The sequence below is a fragment of the Doryrhamphus excisus genome, chromosome 21 (assembly GCF_030265055.1).
Source record: "Doryrhamphus excisus isolate RoL2022-K1 chromosome 21, RoL_Dexc_1.0, whole genome shotgun sequence".
NCBI classification, from domain to species: Eukaryota; Metazoa; Chordata; class Actinopteri; order Syngnathiformes; family Syngnathidae; genus Doryrhamphus; species Doryrhamphus excisus.
The window spans coordinates 6,957,492-6,976,833 of NC_080486.1; the positions used below are offsets into that span (position 1 = coordinate 6,957,492).

General features: G+C 44.3%; 1 protein-coding gene across 2 annotated transcripts in view; it reads right to left on the bottom strand.

Annotated features, from left to right (window-relative positions):
* The window catches only part of dlgap1b (discs, large (Drosophila) homolog-associated protein 1b), a 66,254-nt gene that overhangs the window by 12,290 nt on the left and 34,622 nt on the right, over positions 1-19,342 (bottom strand). The window contains exons 3-6 of one of the 2 annotated variants that reach the window (XM_058060867.1): positions 15,855-16,828; positions 12,299-12,513; positions 10,787-10,964; positions 8,667-8,940 (exon numbers count right to left, since the gene is read on the bottom strand). In XM_058060867.1, the coding sequence (XP_057916850.1) occupies positions 8,667-8,940; positions 10,787-10,964; positions 12,299-12,513; positions 15,855-16,799 (1,612 nt within the window). In that variant the 5' untranslated portion in view covers positions 16,800-16,828. Of the gene's footprint in view, positions 1-8,666; positions 8,941-10,786; positions 10,965-12,298; positions 12,514-15,758; positions 16,829-19,342 lie in introns of both variants that reach the window. The other variant, XM_058060866.1, reaches the window with a different exon arrangement.

The window sequence follows — 19,342 nt, forward strand, 5'->3', positions numbered from 1 at the left end:
CACGCCCACGCATCTCACGCATGCTTTCACCGCACACTCGCTTCCACCGGCCTCAAGAGTGGCGCCCTGACACATCGCACGTTGCTGACAGCAGCATGACAACTTTGGCAACAATGCCACAACAAACAGCAATGAGTAAGCCATAAAATGAAACTGGATGCGTGACTAAGCAGTGACTGCTCCTGCAAACTGTAACATTAAAAGTACTCCTCACTAACAGAGGGCCAGAACACTGCAGGGTACTGAATAGTGCTGAGTGGGTACCATCCGGTGGAAAAGGAACATTTACACATGTAAATGAGTTAAATGTGGGCTGGAACACAAATAAGGCCCATGTGATGTTGCTACACGAAGGATGGCAACGCCTGCTATTTACATTTAAATGCAGCACAATGTGGTCAAAAGTTCACTTGCCCCCCCACCAACTAAAGAGAGCTCTGATGATTCATAAAAAGTAGATTCTTAATGACTAAGAAGGTCAAAGAAAAGCTGAGTGGGGTTTAGTTTCATGCAGTCATTCAGGAATGCTGTGAAACATCAGTGGCGGGTGATGTTTGGACCCCCGCCCCCATCCCTCCTGCATTCCTTCCTCCTTTTGACGTTCTTTGTCCTGACCACTTGCACATGGCGGGGGAAAGGAGACACTGGCGGGCCGTAATCCACAGCCAGAGGCAAGCTAAAGCCATCTGGGCCCAAAAGCAAACGTCAAAACCTCTCTAGAAGCAGCCAGTCTGGGGGAGGGGGCACGCTGTATGAGAAAGAAAGAGGGATGGAAAGTTAAAAAGTTTGGTGAGGACTTTGGAAACATGCTGTCTTTAGGTATTGTGACCCCTGTGCCCCCCCCCCCCCCCCCCACACACACATCCTGTCGGGGGGGGGGGGGGGGTTGGGTTGATGGCAACACTGTGCAGCACATACGAAGACAACATGTGAACACGACACAACACTTCAGCCTCTCAGGTGTGACTTTTGGCACCCCTCCTTTGCTTGTGCTACATCCACTCCCCACAGGAGCATTGGGGGGGGGGGGGGGGGACAATGGAAGCGCCGACATTCCCACTCTCCTGTCGAGAGCACTCGTTTGTCTCCCACATTCCTTTGCTCATTCATCTCTTTCTCCTGCTCTTTACATGGGGGAAGGGGCTAGGTCTTAAAAACCTCTAACGGAACCCCCCACCCTTACCCCCTCCCTCTCGCACACACAAAATCCCCCTTTTCCTGCTCTTTTACTTGCTTAGTGAAGCAGCAAAGCTCCCAGAAAGGAGCAGATGCATTCTTACTCTGCTCTCGCTCAGTGTGGCTTTTTAATGACGGCTTCAAGACGAGAGAGAGAGAGCCATGGCCAAACTTAAAACACACTCAGACTACTGTAGCTGAGTCTGGGACTTTCACAGAGAAGTCTTTAATTTGCCAGCGGAGCCCTCCCACGCTGCACGGCCCCAAACCACCCACTTCCAGCCAGAACCAGCTAAGAGCGAGAAGAGTACGCCATACTCCCCCCAGATCAGTGAATGCAACACCCACCGCAGAGCTTGTCTGTCGAGTCCAATCTAGAGTCAAGCTGAGAACAAAGCACAACTTATATATGCATATACCAAATATACATGCTTTTTCTTTAGCCTTAGCGTGCAGGAACCATCAGGATCAGCCACAGTCACCACTGAGGAAATCCTAGGCACTTCTATTGCCAACAGACAAGTAAGGCAGAGGAGAGAGAGGAAAGGTGAAGCCCACCTGATCCAACACACCAAACTGCTCCCAATGGGACATTTTAAGGGCCCTAAAATGCTAAAATGTCCCATCAGACAGGAAAGCACTAAGAGAGCTGCCATTCTTTTGTGTCAGCTCAGGGAGAAGAATGAGCGAGGTTGTGCTGCTTCCTGTGACAAAAGACAACCAAACATCAGGCCTTCCTCTCCTAATGGCAGCAATCACAGCCTCAATGAATCTTACGCACACATTACAAACACGTGGCAACTTAAAAGCTGAATGCTGCTCTTTCATGCTTCTATGAAGCACACAAGAATAATCACCAATAAATAACCCATACTGTGATGATATAAAGTCAATACCCGCTATATTAAACAAATTAGGTACCTTTAGGTATTAATGATCATATTCCAGCACACAGTGAACTGAACACAGCTGGGGTGATGACGACATCTAGTGGTAGACTTCATAATTGCAAGCTCTTCATCTCTAGTGAGGCCAGCATATGTCAGCACATCTAGACGTCAACTGCAGACATCAGTGATGTAGCTTTGGTGTCCACACCTTTACTAAAAACAACTTGAGCAACAACGAGTTGCCACAAGCTCACATTGTCAGACTGCCGTGACAGAATGAAGTCATTCGCCAGCATGACCGGGATTTATCTCCTCTCCAGGGCGACACAACCACAGCTTTTAGCCACTGCCAGCCTCCAGTTTGGGCTTGGTCCCAGCAGCTTCAAAGGTAAACACTGATGTGCATCTCGTGAAGATGAATGGAGGCGGCCACCATTACTGGCAACACTCGCCCTCGCTCATTACTGCTGCCAAGAAGGTGATGCTGTCATAGAGAAAAATCCAGACTTGAAGAGGTGGTACATTTGTACTTGAAGGTGTACCACTTGCTGAACTTCTACCACCCATCGTTATTCTAGTTCTTAATGTGTATTTGTACTTGTTCCACAGGACTTCATAACATGCCTCGACCTGGCCCTTGTATCCTAGCACACACAAACACACACACACGTATAGATGCATCACCAAAGCCTGTGGAATGACAACATGGTGTGCGTGGGAGACACTGTTTAATGGACATCCCCTCTTTGAATAATAATTCCACCTTGAAGGCAGCCAACTTTGATGAGCACACACACGTAGGGGCGTATGTTGCTAAGACATGAGCTTCATCTGTCCCTGTAATTAAAGAGCGGGAAATAACCAGGTCTGACAGGAAGGAGCAAGCAAGGCATTCCTGCACTGCACCAGTGGACATGTCACTGTCTCTTAGACACATATACATCAGACAAGATTGGATAGGCCGCTCACGCACTCATTTCCTTTCCGTTTCTTTCCAGTAAGCACTGACAAGGCACAAAGTGAGACTTCAGTCATGTGTGACAGCTGCTGCAAGACAAGACTTGTGCTTTGTGTCATTTATTTACAGGGTTGGAACATTAGCTGTTTGGCTCCCTCTGGTGGAGACAAACATTTCTGTTAAAGTTATTCCATAATGTTGTTATTTGATGTACTAAATTAACCTTTTTCACCAAGTGATACTGAAGTCTACCAAGGAGGGTCTGATACACGAGGGACCAGAGGACTCGATTGGAAACAGAAACAGAAATCAGGGGAGCGTGAAGTGAACCTCATGTATGACTCACATTCACAGATGGTTGGCAGCACAAATGTGTCACAGTAGGGATCTTTGTGTATGTGGGGTCTACTATGGACACCCCACTGTCTATAACTGGTAGAGGCTCCAAAATGAGCCTTTAGGGGTGGTTAAAAAACCTACCCCCCTGACCTCTACATGACCCTAGAAGCCTGAAAGGACCCCGTACTGTATGGGCTTCATTCAAAGATTTGGAGAGACCATGACTCAGGTGAAATGCTGCAATGCTGTGTCAGAAAGAATGTGTGTGATGCACACCTGTCACAGGCGTCTCACCAAAATAGAAGGCTGGACACTGGTCAACATTTCCTGGCTATCATGACTGAGCACAAGTAGGTTAATCTCCATATTTTGGCAACCAAAAGGCTATCAGCTATTTATATGTAGTGGAATGCAAGGAGGGCCGCACGGTAGAGGAGTGGTTAACATGTAGGCCACCCAGTCATGGGATCTGGCTTGTCCATCTCTGTGTGGAGTTTCCTCTTGCATGTTAGATTAGGCAACTTGGTATGAATGTGAGTGTCTATATGTGGCCTGGGTACACTTTGTAACCAGGGTGTACCCCGCCTCTCGCCTAAAGTCAGCTGGGATAGGCTCCAGCATACCCCTGCGACCCTAGTGAGGATAAGCGGCATAGATGGATGGAATGCAAGGAAGGGTTAGCTCTAGCGATTTAATCTTTGAATGTGTTTATTAGGAGGATGCCATGTAAAATATTTTATTAAGAATTTTCTGTGGTGCAAAACCCACAGACGCACGAGGAGAACATGCAAACTCCACACAGAGATGCCTAAGCGAAGAATAGAACCCAGGTCTACCCGGTCTCCAGACAAAATGTAACTTTTTGGAAGCTGTGTCCCCATTACATCTGGTGTAAAATGCATATCAGAAAGAATATCACAGCAACAGTAAAATATGGCGGTGGTAGTGTGATGATCTGGGGCTGTTTTGCTGCTTCAGGACCTGGAAGACTTGCTGTGATAAATGGAACCATGAATTCTGCTGTCTTAAAAAAAAAAAAACAAAAAAAAAAACACAACAGGAAATTGTGCATTAGTGCGTTAAGTATTTTAGATTAATCCTGAAATGTAAGTAAATGTAGTACAGTATACATATATATATATATACATATATATATACACACACATATACATATATATATACACACACACACACACACACACATATATATATATATATATATATATATATATATATATATATATATATATATATATATATATATATATATATATATATATATATATGTATATATATAAAACTATGATGAGTACTGTTTTAAAGAGTTGGAGAAGATTCATTGTGTACTGGAGGATGAATAAGCACATCTAAAGGATGTGCTCAGCATGGACAACATGTCAAGTTATACTCATTAAAATAACATGTCCCTCTACGTGCTTCATAATTAAAGTCCATCAGTTTTACAATTTCACCAATATTCCCTGACAGAGGGCATTCTGTAAATATAGTCGGCACAAACGTTTATCAATTAGTACAAGACGTTACAATTAAGAATGAATCTGCTTCTTAACAGGCTTCCCCTTAAACTGAAGATTTTATTTTGAAGGCAGGTTGACTCAACTTCCTGCTTCCCAGCGCTTGAATCAGCAACAACCGGCGGCCATGGCTGCCGCCCGCCCCAACTCCGGCTACCAAAACAACAAGCTAATAAAGACAGCGGAGAATCTTTACTCACCTAAGCGAACCCAGTAATCACACACGCCAAGCATGGCGCCATAGAAACACTGAAATAACGCCATGGGAGCTGCGTGCTGCTAACAGTCTCCAGTGGAGTTTAAGAGTGACACTGTAGACTCATGTGTCTGGACACATGCCTCCGCAGCACGCCGCCCCCGCAGCACCCCACAACCTGGGACAGTCCCATTCATAGCACCGTGACTCAGAAACCTTTCTTTTACCAAGTGAATTAAACCTTGTAATGTATTTTAAGGACATGAACCACCATAGCTTGCTGGACAGCGCGGGTACCAGGATTTACATACACAAAAAACATTAGCATGATCCGATAAGCTTTCGAAACACCAATGCACCATAATGGAAGTATTTGGTCAGCTCTTACAATAAGTTGTGTGTTAATGATTCCATTGACAGGTGCTGTGTTACACTACAACCCTGTGGGGGCAGTGTTGTCCAAATTATATTGTACAACCAACCCGTAACAATAAGATGATGTTGCACTGAATGAAAACAATACACAATTTCCGATAATACTATATAAATACTATATAATACTATACAAAGTCAGTGTTAGTCAAAGTGACAATATTTTAGTTCAAGCACTGCACACATCTGAATTAATGACTGCAATCATTATCTCCTACGGTGCGGAGCAATTAAGCTCATTTTCTTCCGCATTTCATCCAGGAGGAGTTTGGCGTGGTCAGATTGGTGAATGGAAGAAAACTCTGACATCTCAGATTGTAACATACGCTCAGAGCTGGACTGCCAGATGAAATGAAGAGGTGGTCTTCTGAGTGATTGACAGTGCCACACGCTTCCAATACAGAGAGAGAGCAAACTGAGGGTGGAGGATGTTTGTAGCCTTTCAATGAAATAGTAGTGAGGATGCTAAGATGTGTAGGCTGGACGTGAAAGAGAAAACATGGGCACAGCTCCCAGCCTTTACTCACTGAGTGTCTACTCTTTCTAATTAAAGTTCAGCAGCAGGTTGATTCATTGATGGCACATCACACCACTTATTTACTTGGCTGGTTATTTAGTTAGTTGGGGAAAAACAATGCAGCAGAATAGATCAATGCTAACATGGACCTTCAAATCTGAGGCCATGGTTTCAGTGGGGAAGGGGATTGCAAGGTTCCACCCCAAATGGAGGAGTTCAAGTATCTCTGAGTCTTGTTGACGAGTGAAAGACGGTTGGAGCATGAGGTCGAAAGACAGATCGGCGCAGTGTCGGCAGTAATGCGATCGCTGTACCGAACCGTCGTGGTGAAGTGAGGGCTGAACCGGAAGGCAAAGCTCTCAATTTACCGGTCAATCTATGTTCCTACCCTCACCAACGGTCATGAGCTTTGGGTCCTGACCGAAAGAACAAGATTACGGATATAAGCGGCGGAAATGAGTTTCCTCCGTAGGGTGGCTGCACTCACTCTAAGAGAGAGTGAGAAGCTCGGTCATCTGGGAAGGTCTCAGAGTAGAGCCGCTGCTCCTTCACTGGCTCCTCTTCAAGGCCACTGTGTAACTATTTATGTGGAAGTACAATTTTGTATAAATATACTCAAAACGCAAAGTCAGGTTACACTGTATGGTGTGTCTTTATGGTATTGCTCATAATAACACAGTTAAAGTCTGATTGAAATTAATCCTTTAGTTGGATTAAAATTTCAGTTCAGTTCCTTTCTGTTAATAAAATTCTGTACAAATGGGTATATGCCACACAAATGCAAATGTGATTAATCCAATGGAATCTAATTGATCTAATGTGATTAACTAACTGTGATTAATTTGATTAAAATATTTCACCATTTGACATATAAATATCTATCTATACATATATATGTATCTAGATATATGTATATATTTTGCCTTATTTCAAAGTGGAATAATTTCTTTTTACTCCTCAAAATTCTACCATCCCATAATGCCACCAAAAAAGTATTTTTTTAAAGTGCTGCCCCCCCAGGAGGAAGAGGCATACTCTTGCATTCAGAAACATCATGCAATATTCACAGAAACAACTTTTCCACTTCTCACTGTGTGTTCCCACTGCTTCCCTGGGAAATACAGTTAGTCCTGTGCATGCATGTGAGCGTCTGCATGCACACTATGCATTGCCTTCATTGTACAACCACTGAAATATTAAAGTGCTCATGACAACAACACACATTAATGTGGTTATTTTAAAAAAGCGTTGAGGGTATTTCTTGTGTTAGATGTGTCCTCGAATGTTGACGTTTTTGTCACTCCTTCCAGAGGCTGAAGGAGGAGGAACAAGTTACACAAGAGGTTCCCACCCTGAAACATTACTTTTAATGTATATATTTTTTAGGAGTGTTAACGGCGGCTGCAGCTGACCTCATGCAGCAGAAGTCCACAGCACACGAAGGGTCAGAAAAAGCGAGCAAGCCTTGGGAGTGCCAAACGAGGAGCGGCTGTCGAGCGTTCAAGACTTGAGCTGATAGATGATCTTCATTACCTACTTCCTTCCTCAGGGGATGCGCCTTTCTGCCTCTTATCAGTCTGTGTTTAGAGATCAATAACAACCAGCGTGCAATAGAACAATCAAGTCAATCCACAGTGTTTAATTGTGCCGTTAGCACAGACTTAGCACGCTTTGGGAAGCAGCTTTATGACCTCGTCCCTCGTCCAATAGCAACATGCTAAGCTAACCGTAGCACATGCGTCATTCCGAGCTGCTCAGCACCTTCCTTTGGTACGAGAATAGAATCAATAGCAAGTGGAGCTGTGACAAGGCAAGTACGGTAAAGGCCCATCAGAGATTTCATGGGGTCAATATTGAACTGCAACATTGTGTTAATCAATGATGAGGTCACTTAAAGCAAATTTGAAATGCAATTAAATAAATCTTAATTGCAGGTCGTTTTGAATTGATTGAACTGGTCCAGGGCGGCACGGTGGTCTAGGGGTTAGCGCGCAGACCTCACAGCTAGGAGACCAGGGTTCAATCCCACCCTCGGGCATCTCTGTGTGGAGTTTGCATGTTCTCCCCGTGCATGCGTGGGTTTTCTCCGGGTACTCCGGTTTCCTCCCACATTCCAAAAACATGCTAGGTTAATTGGCGACTCCAAATTGTCCATAGGTATGAATGTGAGTGTGAATCGTTGTTTGTCTATATGTGCCCTGTGATTGGCCCGCCTTACGCCCGAAGACAGCTGGGATAGGCTCCAGCACCCCCCGCGACCCTCGTGAGGAAAAGCGGTAGAAAATGAATGAATGAATGAATGAACTGGTCCAACTTGCGGTGAATATACTGTATCTGATGAACTACTAGCGTGGCAGCTGGGGTTAGGACCATGTTGCCTTTTAATGGGACAAGATGCAGTGGAGTAAAAAGGACAGGAAAAAAAGGGCCAGTGTGAGTCACCCAATGTAAGGAAGAAACTCAGCACTCACCCACTCAGCATAAATAGTGTATGCATGCTCACTGCACACCATCATACGTGAATCATTTAGCTCTCATCACTATATGGGGAAATACCTTATTCTACTAAGATGGTGCATGTTGCATAACATCTTTCTCGCATGGTGTGTATGTGTAGACCAACCTGTGCTGCTCTGGATAGTTCTGACAGTGGTGGTGGTACGTGGGGGCGACCCAGCCTTGCGGTTGGCCCCGGCGCCACCTCCCCTCGCCGCCGCCTCCTCCTCCTCTTCCTCCTGTGAGCATCCTTTCTCGATGGCGCGCACGTAGCTGTGGCTGCGCATGCGGAAGCAGCCAGGCATGGGCAAATCCAGTGCGTCCACCGCTTGTGACTCCATCTCACTGAACACCGACTCGCACACCGCCTCGATCTGCCCGTTCACCTCCACCTCGCTCACCTGTGAGCACAGCAGACACGCTAGGATGTGCATGCAAAGGCAGAGTCAAACAAGCACAGGGCAAGAAAATGAAAAATAAAGCTGCATTCCAGGACAGTGCATGGCAGAGGGGAATATGAGGAAGACTTCTTATGACTTTGAATAACGCCTTCCATGTACAAGCAATAATAAAGTGGATATTGCCACGGAGGACGGTGCTGGTTAGTTAATAAGTTAGTTAATAAAGGTGGTGTTTACCACATCCATTGGCCCTAAGCTAACTATATCAAAATAGACGACGCAATCCAAAGTCAGCATGGAAACTGGAAGAGAAAATAAGCAGCTGGATGATTTTATGGCCTTAGAAATCATAATTTTTCAGGTCAAGAGCAAATTCTTTGTCTTCATATAATATCTGCATATAATAAAAACGAGAACACAAAACAATGTTGTGAGACGCCACAACACAATACACAAGATTGGGTCTAGTAGAGGGATTACCATTTTTCTCACATGCATATTTCACTCTGCGACTTCTTGTCTTGACGCCGTTTGGCTGTAGCGTTTTTGTATCCTTGTTAAACATAATGCTCCTGTTGTCATATTTTCCTTGCACGGTTAGCTACTTCTGTTTCTTTTATTGTTTACAGCATTGGTGTTTAGCAAAGAGCTCACACAGGTAGCTTGTTTGGTAGCCATGACCACAACAGGAGTCGGCAAGTAGAAGATTGACTGAAATGGTCTACAGCCAATCAGGATACAGAAGACAATAGGCAGAAGAGAAAGAAGAGAAAGAATAGAGAGACACCGCTGCCTCTGGTAAAACACAGAACTACAAAAATCAACTTCCCACAACGCTTCTTGAAGGCTCAGGCTTGGTCTGAAACAACATTTATACGCTGTAAAAAATAAAAGAACGTCACGATTGTGTGGAAGGTAAGAAAGTGTGAGTGAAATATGAAATGTTGCTAGGAAAGGTGACGATTGTACAGCTTTGTTGATATTCCTCTGTGGTTGAATCCATTCAACTGTTTTTGAGCAGTAGCAAGCACTTTGTTCCGTGACATTCATGTACTGTATATGTCAGGTCCACTGTGTGCGTCCCCTCAAGACTTTGCAGCGGCTGGAAGGGACAAAAGGACGCCTCAGAGGTCCATGAATCAAGCACAGCTACTGTACTAGCATTACCTAGCACTACCTTCAGTCAGTTGACTAAAATGTCATTATGTTGAAAGCAAAAATAATCCAAATGGCATAACAAAAACATCAAATAACGGCAAATAAAATGTCATGGCACAGGGAAGTTGTAGCCAACACCATTCCTGACACAGAGCAAATCTGTCTAGCATGTAAGGGCATTTAGATCAACAATACTATCTGCCCCAATGGCTGGACGGGACAAAAAATAAAAAATAAAAAAAATAAAAAAAAAGAAAGCAAAAATAATGTAAAACTGAGTTTATCAAACTTTCTCTGCCGTTCCTCACATTGTCTTTGAGTTGCTCAAATCTAATCAAGATATATATGCTAATCAATCCCATGGTGAATTATTCATATAATTAATTATAAGGCCGCATGGAATGTTCTTGCTTCAAACGTCTGCATGGTGTTGATGGCAAATTCCAGAGAGATTGAGGATGTTAAAGAGGTAAAATACTGGTTACGGGGGCTTCCTGTTTCATGAGCTATTCTTGCGCAGCAAAGCAGCACATACTCTAGTTGGAACTAATTGGCTCTTCTTCCTCTTCAAACTTTGCCAGGATGGTGACCTGATTGTTAATTGGGGCTTAGGAAAGCTAAGGATGGGCTTCCCTCCCTCCTATCCAACCTTATTGGACATAGAATAGGAGGAGTAAAAGACACCAACCTGGCTGATGGTGCTCATGGCTCTCATATAGCTCTCATTGCGGGAACGGAATTTAGGCGAAGCCAGCAGCCCCGCCGGGTCCAAGCTGTCCAGACTCCTATTGATAGAAACCTCGCTGACGGCCCGCAGATAGCTGTGACTCCTGATCTGCAGCTTGGGAGAGTGCTCTGTGGAGATCCTGAGAGAGAATAGGGAGGAAGAATGAAACGTAAGGTGAGAAACTACGTGAGATGAAGCCATTAGAAGCGAGACAAGAGCGATAAAAAGGGAGCGTGAGAAGAAGGTGTTAGTGTAGCATGATGCACATCAATCCACATCCGTTTCTTATCACCCAGCTTCCAACTACAGTAACACGCATGTTGGCTAAGACGGCGTGTCCTTGAACTTTATTTCTGAAAGACTGAAGCACAGGACAAAAGACGGTCAATCTGACGCAACAACACACACACACACACACACACACACAAAGCTTCCTCACATCAATGATGAGAAAAAGGTGTCTCATTAGCGCTCACCTAACTCGTATCGTGTTGCCCAGTATGCCGCCCCCCTCCCCCACAGTGTGAGAAGAGACTACGTCAGGCAGCATTAAGCTAAACAAATGAAGCATCTCAGTAATTCATCCTTGCCTCATATGAAAGCCTTTTATAGAGAAATACATACTGCACACACACGGCAGCGTGTCTGCCTTCAGGGCAGGTCGGCTTTAATGTTGCATTTACGCTTAAAATAGCATGTTGTTACTAAAGCAAAGCATCATTGAGAAGAAAAGGAGAGGATGAGGAAATCCACTTTAATGGTCAGCTAGACTTTGAATGCAAACACAATCCAAGTAAACGCTAAATGTCAGGGCCTCCTTCATGTTAAATGATTTCTACAAGTTTGTTGGAACAATGTCTTCAAAATGTGACTACTTTTTTGCTTGATCACCATTTTGTTCTGCCATTTTCTCCCGCTCAGGCTCTCTTTCTTCTCCTGGCTTGATTGAAGCTAGGAATGAGGGCCTGCCTCCTCAGTGAGACCACCATAGAAAGAGCTATGAAGCCTGAAATCAACAGTGAATGGTCAGAGTGGAAATCAGGTCAAAGAGGAATCTACCAGCAACCTTATCTCCAGCCACACGTTATCCTCATTTCCCTGAGGGGTTGATTACGGGCTGGGCCAATGATATCCATTGTGGCAGCCCTACTTTATAATCAGCATCACCTGAGCAGGGGGAACAGCAAGGTCTCAGGGTGCTGCTGTGTGGATGAAGTAAGATTAATGAACCGCAGCCAATCAGGAATCAAGCCTGATGGAAGCTGTGCTGATTTTTGTACTCGGCTGAATGTTGTGATCACAGCGTCAACCTCTCCTTTTTTTTTATATATCATCAGTTCCTTCTAGGACAACCTCTGCACCCACTAGTTTTTGTCACTATCCTCTGAAACAGCACCTGGAAAACGTGCATGTCTACTGAATGTGCACTCATTGGTCACCACACAAACTACCAATGCTGTTGGAAGAACTTACTTAAGAGTGGTCAACTCGGTGAGCGAAGGCTGCGTGGCCTTCAGGTAGCTGGCCCGTCGCGCTTGAACCTTAGGTGAAGGTTTAGGACTGCTGTCTGAGTCGCCACTGTCATCCTCAGCCATGGCCTTGATGTAGCTGCCACTTCGCATTCTTCGGCATGGGATCTCATCATCCTTGGCCAGCGGGGAGAATCCGCTCCAGTCATCTTGAGGCACCTACACAGAGGCGCACAACATTAATAACATTAGGCACACCTGCACACACCAAGAGAATCAATACAAAGATTATGCAGTCTAATGCTCAGCTTTGACTGCAGATGTTTTGATGCCATGCCAGTGTTATGAGCAATGACCATGCATGTGTCCCAGGCAGTGAGATTTATGTATCAGTGACGTGCAGTCAGTGGATGCATGTAATAATGACAAATAAAAATAGGAATAATAATAACATAAAATATTTCTGTATGATTCCTATAATTTTAACATGTTCCTCAGTAAAAATCGCTGAATTTGTACAGCTCCACATCTCAATCAAATATAGTCCAGAAATCCAAGACTACCATTTCCAACTCATCCAAGACTACCATAATCCAACTCAGTGCACTCAGTGAGTCTGCTAGTCTGTAGGTTGGAATGTAGAAACATTTATTATAAACTATACATTTCTACAGCCCTCGTAATGTAAGTGTGACATCATTATTCTTGCTAATCAGACAATAAAATACACAGAAATGACATACAGGAAGCACTTTGCAGTACTCGCTAGTCCTAGAAAGGGATGTGAGCTGGAAGTGAGCTGCTAGTTACCTTATCCTTCCATAGAGAGGAAAAGCCAGCATTTTTCTTCACAGCAGGACAAGCTGTTTAGCAGCAAGTCAAATGAAATATATTTATTATGCTTTAGTGAATGAATGAATGAATTGGACTGCCAAGATGAAAGATGAGAATTTTTTTTAGAGGGTTTCGTAGTCGAAGTAGGTGTGTCCTAATGATGTGCATTGTTAGCTAGCTCATATGAACTCACTTTCTGGCATTATAACGCACAGAAAAGTGAAATAAATACATCCTCATGTTTCACACAAAGATTGTATATGATTAAAGTGCAGTTCCTAGTTGAAACTTTTTATTATTCAGGTTTAAAAACAACCCAAACCTACATGGCCCTGTGTGTAAACAGTGAATGACCCCTGTTAAAACATAACTGTAGTTTATCTCACCTGAGTTCAATTTCTTGAGCCATACTCTGTCTGGCCTGTAGTAATCTGGCCTGATTACTGTCACACCTATTCTTAATCAAGAAATCCCTTAAATAGGACTTGCCTTAACTGAAGTAGACAAAAAGATAGACATCATGCCAAAATCTAAAGAAATTCAGGAACAAATGAGAACAAAGATATTTGAGCTGTCCCAGTGTAAAAAAATAAAGCGATTACTTCAGCTTTGGGACTCCAGTGAACCACAGTGAGAGCCATAATCCACAAAATCGCAAAAAAATGGAACAGTGTTGAAACTTCCAGGAGTGGCCAACCAACAAAAGGAGCACAGCCCCAGGAGCACAGCCACGGCTCATCCAAGAGGTCACAAAAGACCCTACAACATCCTGCAGGCCTCACTTGCCTCAGTTAAGGTCTGACTCCACCATAAGAAAGACACTTAAAAAAGACAAAAATGGCCTGCATGGTAGAGTTCCAAAACCAAAACCAAAAAGAACATTAAGGCTTGCTTCAATTTTGCAGGAAAACATCTTGATGATCCCAAGACCTTTGGGGAAATACTTGAACTTTTTGGAAGGTGTGTGTCCCATTACATCTGGCATAAAAGTAATGTCGCATTTCAGAAAAAGAACACCATACCAACAGTAAAATATGGTGGTGGTAGTGGCTGGGGCTGCTTCAGGATCTGGAAGATCTGCTATGATAAATGGGGAAAGGAATTCTGTAATGTATGGCCATCTGTTGGTGACCTCAAGCTGAAACCAACCTGGGTTCCGCAGCAGGACAATGATCCAAAACACATCAAGTCCACCTCTGAATGGCTGAAGAAAAACCAAATGAAGACTTTGGAGTGGCCTAGTCAAAGTCCTGACCCGAATCCTTTTGGGATGCTGTGGCGTGACCTTAAAAAGGCTTCATGCTGGAAAACCCTCCAATGTGTCTGAATGACAACAATTCTGCAAAGATGAGTGGGCCAAAATTCCTCCACAGCGCTTTAAGAGACTCACTGCAAGTTATTCCAAACGCTTGATTGCAGTTGTTGCTGCTAAGGGTGGACCAACCAGTTATTAGCTTTAGGGTTCACTTTTTCACACAGGGCCATGTAGCTTTGAATTTTATTTCCTCCCTTAATAACAAAAAGTTTCATTTAAAAAATGCATTTTGTGTTCAGTTGTGTTGTCATTGACTAATTTGTTTGATGATCTGAAAGTGTGACAAACATGCATAAAAATGGGAAATCAGGAAGGGGGCATACATGTTTTCACACCACTCTATATAAATATACTGTATGTGCTTACATACCAGACTGACCTTGACATCATCCAACATCTAATCAGTCTAAAGCTGTCAAAAAACATTAGCTAAATAAGGTCATGCTTGGTAATCACATCAACCAGCAGCGGTATCATGTGACTTCCCTTTCGCATTCATCTATGTGCAGCCATCTTGATTTGGCATCCAGTACAGTAAAAGAAGACCTCGTCCGTCTTTGGAGAAACATAATGGCTGCAAAGAATGTCGCTGTGGTACACTGGCATCCCTTCCCTAATGTACCCTCTCATTTCCCCTGCTCTTAAAATGCAGTCACTTTCACTCTCGCTGTTTTATGTTCCTGTTCTGTTTTCCAACTTCTACAGCCTGCCATCGTCCTCTGTGGCCTGGATTTTCTCTCTTTTCTTGGAGGTTTCATCCACAGGCAGCATCTCACATGGAGAGCTTACAACAACTTTCATCTTCAGCAGCACAGATGTGAGATAAGATAGCTTGATCTTACTGCATGTTTTGATGTGTGGGGGGCTGCTGCTGCAGACGCTGATAAACACCAAGGGGAAAAAAGTTTTCTTGGTTCAAGCTGTGACCTTCTTGACAGGATAAAAATCAGATATTTGTCGAAGCGTGAATGTGAAAACAATGTCACCTCATGTCATGAAGCCCCTAGCAAAGCTGACAAACATGTTCTGTTGGACACAAGCTGAGAAGTGGTCAAAGTGTGTGGAGTAGAAAACTCGTGCTCAATATGATGCAAACATCCACATGCCAACACATGAATAGTTCAAAGCAGATAGACATACAGTAAACAAAAACTGTGTTTGATGAGGACATCATGATGGAAGCGTCACTGTCAAAAAAGATAATGCAAATGGTTGGGGACAAAAGGAGGTGTCTCATGAAGGAGCAGCAGGTGGCCCTTTGAGGCTGCATGGAGCATGACATGCAAGGGGGGGTTAGCTGCTGTAACCGTCCTACCTGCAGGAAGTGGCAGGTGCGTCCCTGCTCGGCTTTCACTAGAGCGTTATCTAGGTTGACTGAGGCCTTCTGGTAGACCTCTCTTGCTCTGCTCACCGTCAACGTCGAAGACCACGAGCTCTTCTTGAGCTGGACTTGGCCATCGAGCGGGCCCAACAGCGGGAGGCCTCCCTTGCCGCTCCCCGAGCAGGATGAGCACTTCACATCGTTGTTGCTACGAGATGTCTTCAGGGAGTGGGAGCTGATGGTGTTGTAGGACTCCATGAAGTACTGTGACTGTGACTTGTCCGGATGTCGCCCCATGGTCATGACCCCTGATGGCTGTCCTCCGCTGTGATGGTGGTACAGGCACACCTCCCGGTCCAGGGTGTCGTCTGAGCTCCAGTAGCCAGAGATGGCGCTACGCATCTTGGGCTCGGACTTGGATCGGTCTTTGCTTTTGCTGCGTTTGCTGTGTTTGAGGGTTCCGGATGAAGAAGGTGGGTCATCTGGGCTGTTTTTACCACCATTCATCCTCCCAGTAGTACCAGACCCTGAGGGTCCCTCCAAGGAGTGCGACTTGGTGAAAAGCTTCTGAACAGAGTGAACAAGGTGGCGGATTCGCCCGGGACTGTCACTGCGCTGGTGTTCTACCGCCGCATGCTTGTACTGCAGCGTGTGGTAGCCTTCTCGCCGTGCAGGAGCTTGGTGATCAAACTGTTCCATCAGGTTAGAAGACAGCCGGTTGTTGTTGTTTTTGCCTTTAGCACTTCCTGTTGGCCCTGTGTAAGGCACCAGAGGCCCACACTCCTCCTTCAGCTCATGGTGGGAGCTGTAATGTCTGCGAGGGAAGGTGCAGCTGGCCAGGTCTGGGTAGGCACTGCATTCAGACTGGAAAGAGCTCCGCTGGGTGTAGCATGGGCGCTCAGCAGGGTGAGCCTCGCCTGGGTTCAGGTAGTAGGGCTGACGATCCGAGTGACCCAGGGTCATGGAGTCATAGGAGGGGTCACAAACAATGGCATGATGGTGACTGTGGCTGCTGGACAGGCCCTTCATTGTCATGGTGAGGCTGCAGGAGGTCTGCACACACTCTACAGAGATAACAAACACACATACAGTATATATACAGTATATATACACACGGTGTCTACAGTATCATGTAGAAACGTATGGACATTACTTTACGGTAGGAAACCAGGACAGTTAAGGCAGTAGATTCTCTTAAAAGGGACCTGTTATGGTTTTTCCACTTGTCTGACCTATAAATCTAGTTAGAAAGTAGTATTCTCGTGTTGATGCCAAAGTTTCAGATAATGAGGTTTGCGTATTTGGAAGTGAGACATGAAAGAAGTGTGGAATGGCTCAAAATGCTCAGTTTCAGAGGGCTTTGCAAAACTGTTCCTTTGTGATGTTACAGAGGAGCGGGCTTCCTTATATGGGCGTGACTGTAGGCGTGATACACTCTCTGCCCTCCTCCCAAGCTCTGCTTTCTGTAAATCCTATAAACTTCATTTCATTTATATATCACTGTGTTGGTCCGCGAAATGAGATATTTAACTGAAATGGCTGATCCCAACAATCAGGGATTTATAAAGGAAAATATTGAAAATGATAAAACTTTTTTATCCCACTGTAGATGCAGAGTTTTCTGTGTGGGTTATGTTTGCATACTGCATGAATCCCATGGCACACAATGTCATGTAAATGTCTGGTCATTACCGTACACTCATGTGCCGTACCACAAGGAATACACAAAATAATTTGAGTTCAAGTAAGTTACAAGTTGGAGTTTTTTGGAGCATTATATCAAATTTTGCCACCAGTATTTTGATACTGTATACTGTTTCCCAATATCAATTATCAACCTCTTTGAGTACTAAATATCTGTATCTGTATTGGCCCTGAAAATTCTTCAATTTGTCTTTCATTTATTTTTGTGCTGGAAAACTTGGAAAAGCATTACGGTTAAATATAGCAGCAGCTTGACCCCTAGCTCCCTTCTCCCTTCACTCAGGCAGATTTCATAGAAGGTCTGAGGAAATGTTGCTATTTTGAGGACTACAATGTTCGACAGTCAAATAATACAAATTTAGCAAATAAACAGAACAGACAAGCGTCCTCTGCTTCATCATTTAAAAAAGAAACAGCACTGTCTTCTTAAAAGGACAAGCCTTTATTTTCGCGTACAATCCACCTGCTCAGAATGCACGGACACACACGCACAGTCACACACGCACACAGAACATAATCACATCCTGTTCTTTCAGTTTCCCCTCTGAGAGAAATGTAATAGACCAGTAAAAAGCAGCTGACAGGCTTCTGAACCTGTCGAGGCAAAGTGGCAATAAACGACCTTGCCCTAGCATGAACAATGGCGTCCTTGTGCACCTTTAGAGTGTCTGCAAGCGGCGTAAGGCTCCGGTAGCCAGCCTGTGCTCTGTGGCAACACTAACAAGACAATGATAAGACCCCAGCAACCTCAGCAATGTGCTGTGGCAGCAGAGGAGGCACTATTCATTAGCGTCATTTAGAATGCAAAAGGCCAGAGTGGAGGACATGAGACGGGGCAGTGCAATAAAACATGACATCTTTTCCACAAGTAGAGGACACGACACATGAAGGCGTGTTTATGAGAACCTGATTTATTTGAGAAAAATTTGGTCCAATGATTAACGTCATTTTGCTGTGATGCTTAACCGAGGGATTAAATCACTTGGGGGAAGAATTAAGCCGGTGCGTTAATCTACTAGCCATCCCTCGCTCACTCATATAGCACATGAACACTTCCAACTTCCACAGTGGGCCGTGTCCAACTGAAGGTATTCATTGCATCTGACAGAGATCCACTGGAGTGAAGAATGTGACCTAAATAAAAGACCCTTGCTGTGATCCACTGCACCACGTTTGCCGCACAGCTGTCCACACTAAAGCTGAAAAGCTGAAGGTGGGTCACACTGGCTTTCTGCCGGCTGGACACACACACACACATTAGAGATGCTGCTGATGCGTGGTAAATTTCTGTCAATCAGAAGATGAGGACCTGCTGCTTCTGCTGTGGTTGTCAAGCAAGCCAAAGGTGATGTAAGAAAAGTCAGACAAACGTGCCTCTCTGCGGTAGACTCAGACGGATTGAAAGATGTTCAGTTTCTTATATTCTGATTCAGAATCATTGAAAAATAAATAGACTGATGAAAATGTAAAACAACAGCCTTATTAGCAGAATATGACAATCTGAATAATAGGCTCACAGCTATTGAGTATTTTAGTAATCAGGTATTCTCCTGAAAATGAATTGAGTAATCACACAAAACACATTTTTACTTGGTTAAAGAGCAATAATGCATTGGAATAAACAGTATTTTCTTGGGTATGATGAACTACATAATGGTGCTTATTAGGTGAAGAATACTAAGAATATGAATACTAGGTACTAGTGGGGTGTCGGTCATGAACGCACAGGTCAAAGGTAAGTCATCACGTGTTGTTGCGCTGTTGAGTCGGAACGAACGTGAACATGAGTGAACGGACTGACTCCACACGACTGACCGGGTCTATGCACAGGGAGAGATCACAGGCTAACGGTCAATTGACCAAAATGACCGAAA